Below are 9,180 nucleotides of genomic sequence, written 5' to 3'. Positions count from 1 at the left end.
GGATAAGCATTTACCACATTCTACAACTATGGACTCACCCCACACCCATGCAAGTTCACTATTCCCTGAACATAGGTTTAGCTTAGGCTGGTGTAACATCAAATATATGATCTGCAGTGTAAATCACTCCTTGCCCTGTGGTGATGTAGAATTTGTTGTAAATATTTAACTGCTTCACTAATGTGTGGTACAGTTCTCTGCTTAAGGCTCATTAAGTTGCCATATTGACTTATCCAGTCACTCAGCTTCATCTCAGAGAATAGCCTAAAAGTGATTAGGTACCAAATTGATACTATTAGGTGTGCCTAAACCAGCTCCCTGGAGTTGAACGCTTTCATTTGGATCTCACCTTCGAAAGTTAGATGTAATCTTCAATTATTGCCCTCAGTTGCAGTCCTGTGTCTCACCTGACTTCACTGACAGAAGTGAGACATCAAACAACCCAACACAAAACCAGTCCCACTGTTGTCCAGAATGCAGTCTTCCCTCTCCCCCACTTGACTCTGGAAATATGGAATAAGTTTTCAAGGCATGATGAGTGATTTTAGTTACACAGGTCCCCTTAGGAGATATGTGGCTAAAATTCTCCAGTGCTTTCAAAATTTGTGATTTACATACGAGGAAACATTTTGTTCTTCGTGGAGTTGGAATCATGAGTAATTCTGAAAACTTTCAAATTTCCTGCAGGTTTTGGTGAAAAGTTGCAAAACTGTGACCAGAGACTATATAAGCACAAGCAGGGGTCTGAGAAAGTATGTTAATACAAAGGCTTTTGGCCTTGGTTTTCAAATTCTGACCAGGCATCATTTAGCTCCATAAAGATCATCTTTGCATACTGTTCATAGGGCTGCCCTGTAGCCTAAAAGAGAACAGAATGAGGAATCAGTCAGATCTGCTAAAGTGGAGTATGCACATTTGACATTTTTAAAACTGTCATATGCTAAAAAGCAGTTAGTAGTTTACTTCAAGAGAGGAACAAAATGTTTCTCCATTTGCATTTGCTTCACTAAACCTAACTGCTCTTGACACATGCTCAACCTGGCTACAGCTTAATGAAATGTAAAAAACATAGGCTATCAGGACAGTTCTACTAATGGGTAGGGCTTCACCAGGAACGTGGCAAACACATTCACATTCTGATTACAGACTCACCCCACACCCATGCAGTTCACTACTTCCTGACTCTTCCCTTGGAATGGCCCTTCTTGCTGCTCTACAACTTTTCAGTACACGAAGGCTTCTCAGAGTTGGTCTGGAAGCCTGTCTGATGTCTCTAGAGTATAGCACTGAAGTCCCAGAGGAGGGTTATGTTTTTGTTTTTGTTTTTTTTTATTTAATAAAAACTTCAGACTTTTGTGAAAGGACACTGAATTGGCTATCACCACAGACAACAAAAAGGGCTGTGGCCTGACCACAATTCATTCCAGTCCCCCAACAGATGCATCTCCCTCCTCATCTTGCAAGCATCATTTGTGGTGAGTCACAAACCAGACAACAATTCTCAAAGTTCATCTCTGCTCATGGTCAACCCTGTTTTGGGGCAAAACCAAAAGCTGCCTCCTCTCAGAGACAGCCCCATCCCCAGACTCCTAGCCTGGGATCAGGTGAGTCAAATCTGAACACCGATGTCCTGTTTGATGTCGCTCTGACAGACTGTAGAATGGAATTCTTCTATTTTCAATTAGAAAAGAAAAAATAATTTAAGAACAATTTAAGATCTCTTCACATTTGCATTCACTATAAACTAATATCCTGCAGGACATTTGATAATATCATAGCAGTTCATGGACATTTTGGCTTAAAAATTACAATATGAGGATGAACCAAAGCCTGAATTGAACATCTTGTGTTTGAGGGATCTTTCTCTGCAAGTTGAGGGGCTAGTCTTGGGAACACAGTTAGCAATTGTTTGGACTCGGCTTCCATATTGATCCATTTAACGAGTTGATGCAATCACATCTCATGCTCTCCAGTTCACCCTTCATTTGCAATAGATGTGTATTATTCATGAGATTAGTTCTAAAACAAGCAAACAAAGCTACTTACTTTGTCAGGGTGAACAACAAGCACTGCTCGGCGATAGACCTTCTTCACTTGTTCTGGGGTTACAAGATCTGCCATGCCAATGGGTTTCCATTTGGTCTCTCCAGCCCATAACACCGTGTGCATTGTCGACAGCAGTGCTCTTATGTTTCTCTCCTTCCCCTCAATCCATTCTAGGATCTGGAGATAGAGACAATTCTCAACATCTGTAACCAAATGCTAAATAGAGCATCACATCCACATTTTGCCATTTAGATGGCAAAGGTTTCCAAGGATCGCTCCTGCACACTCAGGCTCGAACTTTAGGAAACGGTTGAAGGGCATGTTATCAGATAATCTCAAAGTGGAAAAAGTGGGTTTTTTCCCCTTCCTTTTTTAAGAGGGCTTTTTACAAGGCCTGACTAGCCTTTTATAGCAAAACACTGGTGGGAGGAGGCTCTAAAAGCAAGTAGCATTTATACATATATGTACATGCCTAATATGAATACAATCTTGGAGATCAAGTATCTCAGGATTATCAAAGTAACTGCACCACCATGGAGTCTTTTGTGACAACTACCTCTCCTCCATTGGGAGTATGGTTGTGGACTACTCACAGCAACAGTTGATGAACAATTGAAATTATGAAACAGGCCCTTTAAGGTTTTGATTGTGAGGCAACTACGATGGAGGCAACTATGTCCCAGCATGGCAGTTTACCAGACATTGGTGAATGTAGTCACAACTTGCAGAAAGAAAATCAGAAACTAATTGAGCCAGTACCACTTCCTTTCCTTCCCATTCCATTTTTCTCCTATTCTACCTTTGGATTTTTTTTTTTTTTTTGAAAGAAAGGAGTAATTAAAGATCTGCAACATTTTTTCCTACAATACCTCCCTTGTGACCACCTTTTCTCACCCCCCCGCCCCCCAAAGAGCAGGTGGACACATCCAGAAAAAGGATGTACACTTTTCAGATGTGCATTGTCAGCAGTCAGCTGAAAAAGTGTCCAGCAGTCATTTGGAGTTTCCAGTTGAAACAACTCTAGTAACAGTGCATCTGCATTTGGGCAAATCATCATCATCTTTTAGCCTCAGTTTCCCTATTTGTAAAGTAGGAAAAATTATGTTCCCTTCAGAAGGCTGGAATGAGGATTAAGTGCAATTTAAGTTGGAGAGAAGAAAGAGTTACCACCATGGACACTGAAATTCCATTTATCCATAGAATGGAAACAACTATTTCCTTGCCCCTCAGCTCTAACTTGGAAGAAGCAACTTAAGAAAGGAAAGAATAATTCCCTAGGTCCATTTAATCTTTGGCTTCTCTGCTCAGATTGCCAATGAGTGTGCTACTTAGCACATACCGGAGAGGACACTTATGCAGTCCAGTAGGAAGAGGACGGACCAACTCATACTGAAAAGCTATCAGTAGGAAACATATGCCCACTGTTGCTCTAGCTCTGCGCAATTAGTTTCCAGAATATTCAGGTGACCTGAAAACTAGATGTAGCAATACTGCTATGTTACACTAGTACTTAACCTCCACTAACACCTGTGCAGACTGAAATTGAAGTCCAGATTAAGTGACAATGAAGGGAGATCATGCACAAGGTGAGCTGACTGAGTCCTCACATGCTAGCCTTTCAGTAAGAGAAACATGCACCAAGGGAGACCATGCTATATCCTATGGGGCATGAGTTGAGTGGGTGGGGGCGGGTTGTGTGTCTGTCTCGAGCCAGGTAATGTGTTACTTCTCTCTCAGACAAGTACTCTAGGGCCAAGATCCACAATTCAGGCGCCATATGTAGTTTGAAATATGTACATTCCTTTGAACATAATGTAACTAAAAATAATGCTATTATAGAAGACTGAGAAGAACCACATCTGGCTACCTAGAAGTGCATATTTTGGAGGACCTTGCCTTAAGATTTCCCCTCATGCTGACTAGCAACGTACATAGTCCAATGGTCAAATATACCAGTTGTATGCTTTGTAGGCATTAGAACGTTGTTTAGCTAGTGCCAGTTTCAGCCCTATTTCCCCACTGATGTGAAAGAAAGTTACTATAAATATTTCAACGGTTCCAAAACAACAGATGACTCATTGAAGTAAAATGCAGAAGACAAGTACGCTGTGGGGAGGAAAAAAAAAAAAAAAATCAGTTGGACTGGTGACTTCATTTGCTCTCCAAGAAATTGATGGGAAGACATTACTGCATGCTTTAAGCACAAGAACAGCTGAATTACTAAAATAATTAGTTCTGTGACCTATACTAAATAAGAGTAACAGCCAATTAGCCTGAAGATTACAACTAGTCATAATCAAGCTGGGGATACTGTTCATTGTTGTGTTTTGAACATTTTGCTCTTTGTATCTGCATATTAACACTGTTCCCCCAAGCTTATGACAGTCAATTTTAACACTAACTGTATTTTGCTAACAAATTTACTTGGGCTTTTGATTGAACTATTCCACCTCGCTCCCCATTCTACATCTACAGCCTCTGTAGCTACATGGTTTCCTATCCCCAATACAATCTGTCAATTCAATCAATCAACAAGTTTGCTTCACAGACAGACAAAGAGTCTCCGCTGAAGAAATGGGAGAATGATAGAGCTATGTATATGTTGATCCCAAGAGAACTATATGCATCCCTGCTTTTGGGGGTACAGCTGACTGTAGTCCGTGGCAGACCACCATCCATGGTGATGTCAACAAGCAAGAAACTCACTTTACCAGAGAGGCCCATCTAAATAATAAGCTGGGACTCCAGAGCATAAGGAAATTCAGTGAAGATTTACTCAACACTATCAAGTCTCTTCCCCACCCCCACCCCTCCCCGCTCACTAGGGATATATGTTGGTATGGTGGAGCAGGGATGGGAAGAAGGGGAAAAAATCTTAAGTGGAGGAGCAGCTCTCACTTGGAAAGGAGTATGTTTTAAAAAGTTACTGTAAGAATTCTCCAGAATGCCTCTTTATGAAGCATCTCAGGTGTTTTTCTGGTACAAAAAACAGCTGCTCAGCTCTATTCTGGACAAACATGTTTTAAAAAGAAGCTTGCTGTATGAAGTGCTCTTGACTTTACATAGCAAAAGTTATATTTTGTGAACCTTCTTGGATTTAAGAATTGGTATTTACCACAGCCCCGGACTGTGGTATGTTAGCAACTGGAGCATTTGCTGGTGGGCTCCAGAGGGCAGACTCCTCATTTCCGGCTACCAAGTTGCATTGAGATATCTAAAAATGCCTTAGATGCTTTCAAAGTATTTCTCTTCCATGTAAATGCAACTCCCAGGTGTATGTTACAAGGCTTCCTCTGAGCCTGACCTGCACCCAAGTCTGTTACAGACACAGCTAAAGAGAAATGGCTCTTCAGGTCAAACTAACAACTCAAGCTTTCCCTGGTTCAATCCCCAGTGTGTGACCAAGGTGGCAGATCTCAGAAAAGTAGTTGAGGATTATGAGCAAGAGTGAAGTAGCTAGCAATCACTGGTATTTAAATATGGCCCAGCTACAACAGTTTGATGTATCGTACATTTTCATAGCTCTTGAGACCCAAGCATGCAGTGGATGAGTGCATACAAGAGTAAGCAAATGCTACCTGAGTGCAGAAATATTGTAAAAACAAAAGAATTACTCATTTCTGGCAAAGGATTTTGTATTTAAAAATGGATCACATGGAGCATTAAAAGTGATTAGTTTTACGAACTGTCATGAAGAAACTGAGCTGGATTTCAGTCTTCAATTTGCTGGAAGGAAGTCCATTCTGAATGAGGGTACAGTTATCACACTACAAGAATGCAGCTTACTTTTAACTTCTCAGGGTCCATCTCCTTAGCCATTTCTTCTTTTCTCATTTCAGCTATTGTTCTGGGTCCCTTTTTGTCTTTGTGGGCATTAAAGCCTTGCCCAGAAAGCAGGTCTTCAAAATCAGCAGACATCTTTGGTTTTGAGTCTTAATAAACCAGAAAGCTTATGTTAGAATTTATTTTTGCAAATATCTTACAGAATTAAACTTGTTCCTCAAGTTGCCCACCAAAGCAATATTCTTATCACAAAAGCATAACCGCAATACTTCAGTGGTCTGCATGAAAATCATCACCTCGTGGTACAGAAACAAGCTCCAGAGTACAAGGCATTTTCAGAAATGGTTACTAGTTGCATGCATCCAACTTAAAAGTACCAGGTCAAAATTTTCTGGTATTTCAAGCATGCAGGCTCTAAGGTGAAGGGAATCACATGTGTTTTGCAATTAGACATGTCAAGCTGGACACTCAAATGGAGCCATACAAAAAAACTGTCACTTTTGCAGATGTTACATAAATGTTAGGAATGGAGAATTTCAAGAATATCCCCAAACTTGGGAATCATTCCCCTCTGTGTCTGCCTGCTCAAATACAGATGTAGCTGCCCTTGGGGATCATATAGTGGTTAGCTTGGCAGTATTTGCTCCAATCATAAATTGTTCATCTTTTTTTTTTTTTTCCCATGAATTACGTTTAAAAAAAAACAAAAAAAAAACAAAACCACACAGCACCAGGCATTTTGGAGGTCATTTAAATAATGTCTTACCAGCACTGGCTGCTCCTTTGCCACGATCATTTTGTCCACCAGGCACTGCTGAAAAACTCACATTGTAGTTAGGTCGGTTCTGGGGTGAAGAGTGTGGTATGTTTTGCTGGGGTTTGGACTGTGACTGTTGCCAAGAATAGCTGGCACCTTGCTGCCAACCACTACCTCCCATTGGCTGAGGGGGTGGTTTCTGTGGCGAACCCATCGGAGGGAATCCTCCACTTATTCCTGTTGGTGTGGTTGGTTTACTGGCAAACGAAGATCCTCCTGCAATATAGGAAGCAGTGAGGAAGAAAAGAAAAAAGTTAGCAGTGTGTTCCAGTGGATAAATTGGAATAAATGAAATGGATAAATGAATAAAACCCAGTGCTCTGACTCAGCCACTGACTTGTTGTGCGACTTTGTGCAAGTCACGTCACCTCTGTGCCTAGGTCTCCTTTGGTCTTATTTTATATTTAGTTTGTAAGGGAGTGTCCCTTGCTAAGTCTGTGCAACACATAAAAGGGGCCCTGACCTTGGTTGAAACATCTAGGAGGCTACTATAATACAAACAACAAACAGGTTCTTCACAGGATAGAAATCAGGAACCAACAAGTTTCTTGTGGTGGTTACAATGCCAAGTAGCACCTTACTAAAACATCTGTCATGAGATTATATTCAGAGACATACTTCTTCTTGAGGAGCATTTCCATAAGGCACCAAAGTGGTCAAAGAATTAAAAATAGTCTTTAGTGCTTGAAATTCGGTCATGTTTATTTGCCCTAAAATATCTGAACACCACTGAACATTTTAAGCCTGATAGATATCCTGTGGAGTCCATCTTTTAGAAACCATCACAGAACCCTACACAGATTCACTAAAGCAAGACCAACAGCTGCTCTCTTACAGGATACCTGGCACTTGTTTGTTTTGTTCCTGCACAGCAAGTAAAAAACCAGCAGAGGGAACTGGGAAACCTAATTCCAGAACCATGCTGACATTGGAAATAAAACTTCAGTCAAAAGGCACATTAGATTTCCCAGTGTAAGAAGCTAAAGTGGAAGGGGACGTGAGAGAATTGAACGCATTAGAGTGTCTTAAAACCAATCTGGCCAAAAGCCTTCCCAACATTAGGAGTTTGGTGTTCTCTCCTCATTTTGACGGGCTGTGTAAACTGAAAGCATTTATCTAGAAGTCAGAAAGCAAAGTGCCGTTTGTAAGGAGAGATTAAAGCGGGGTCCTTAGGGTTCCAGTACCCATCTTTAGAGGAATTGTGGATGGAGCAGTGAGTCAGGATGGAGAAGAAGGGACAGCCAAAAGAACTAGCCAACTGCTGCCAGTCAGTCTCAGTGGAGGGGCCAATCAAAGCCAGGCAGAAGAAACAAAGCTACAGAGGCGAGGTGACAAGTCATTCCCAGAAACCTCTGAAATTCAGGCCCCATTTTGTGTCTTATCAGGTGTATTGCCTTCAGATTTAAGCTAAGGAGAAAAATCAAGGCAGCAGCCTCTAGCAAGGTCATTGACTTCATGTTCCACCTTACAGACCCATGCTAGTTAACAGCAATGAGCTCCCAGCCAAGCCAATACCTACAGATAAATGCTCAGAAGAGGCCAAGTTCTGAAGAGCTTTAAAGAATCTAGTCCTCTGTCCCTACTTTGAAATGGCTGCTTTCCAAAATCATATCTGAGGTGCAAGTGCAGTAAACAGCTACTTAGACCCCCAGGCCGCTGCCTCAAAGTCCAAGGTGCCCATTTAACTCAATACTTTCACAGCAGCATCTCTTCTAAATTAGCCAGACAAGTGCTTTTATATTGTTATTAAAAACACAACCTGCTAGATTTGCACCAAGAGCCCCCAAATCAGCAAAAGGATCCAGAGTTTGTGGTTTGGACTGATGAGTGGGAGTGCTATGGAGAGATCCCGTGGGACTTGTAGCAGCCGACTTGCTCCCCCTACCAAGGCCACCTAAAGAAAAAAAAAATAGGCTTTACAAACTCTGTTCTAACATTAGGTCTGCTCAAATGTATCATTAGGATACACCCCAGCCTACCACCATCTTGATGTTTGAGTCAAACATATTCCTGTAGACAGAACACTGAGGTGCTGTATATGTTGAGCTGACATTTTGTACTTAGAAGAGTAAATGGTTTCAAAATATTTTACTTGCACACACACCCTTAAGAGACTACATTCACGTCCATATGCAGTTGTGTGTGTGGTGTGAACAGACTCCATACCCCATGTGTGGTTTCTCTCCCTTCCTACCTGCTTTGCTGTGAAGTGGGGAACCTGCAGATCATGAAGGGGGAACCCCACAGAAATTCCTGCGCGTGGGCCTGACATTTAGCACCAGCTATATAAGACAATAGTAGGTGTGGATTCTGGGATTGCTTCTACAGCAACAATGGTATTTTGTAATCTTATGTAGGGATTTCATGAGACACCTGCTACATTTTTCAGGGTTTTTATTTTTGCTCAAATGAGGTTGAATCACATAGTCCTATTTTCAAGTCTAAACCTTCATACCTTCTGATTAATTTTTACATTATGGCATGCAACATTTGGATGTTCTGCACACTGTTGGGATTAAAACAAAAACAAAAAC

General features: G+C 41.3%; 1 protein-coding gene across 1 annotated transcript in view; it reads right to left on the bottom strand.

Moving 5' to 3' along the window:
- Positions 1-488: 488 nt before the first annotated feature.
- DNAJC6 (DnaJ heat shock protein family (Hsp40) member C6) overlaps positions 489-9,180 on the bottom strand; it is a 51,992-nt gene continuing 43,300 nt past the window's right edge. Inside the window, exons 15-19 of the mRNA XM_075002737.1 lie at positions 8,421-8,540; positions 6,596-6,862; positions 5,833-5,978; positions 2,047-2,223; positions 489-859 (exon numbers count right to left, since the gene is read on the bottom strand). Coding sequence (XP_074858838.1) covers positions 758-859; positions 2,047-2,223; positions 5,833-5,978; positions 6,596-6,862; positions 8,421-8,540 — 812 coding nt within the window. The 3' untranslated portion in view covers positions 489-757. The remainder of the gene's footprint in view (positions 860-2,046; positions 2,224-5,832; positions 5,979-6,595; positions 6,863-8,420; positions 8,541-9,180) is intronic.

The sequence above is a fragment of the Carettochelys insculpta genome, chromosome 9, assembly GCF_033958435.1.
Source record: "Carettochelys insculpta isolate YL-2023 chromosome 9, ASM3395843v1, whole genome shotgun sequence".
NCBI classification, from domain to species: Eukaryota; Metazoa; Chordata; order Testudines; family Carettochelyidae; genus Carettochelys; species Carettochelys insculpta.
The sequence above is the reverse complement of the archived record's forward strand: the minus strand, read 5'-3'. Positions and strand labels throughout refer to the sequence as shown.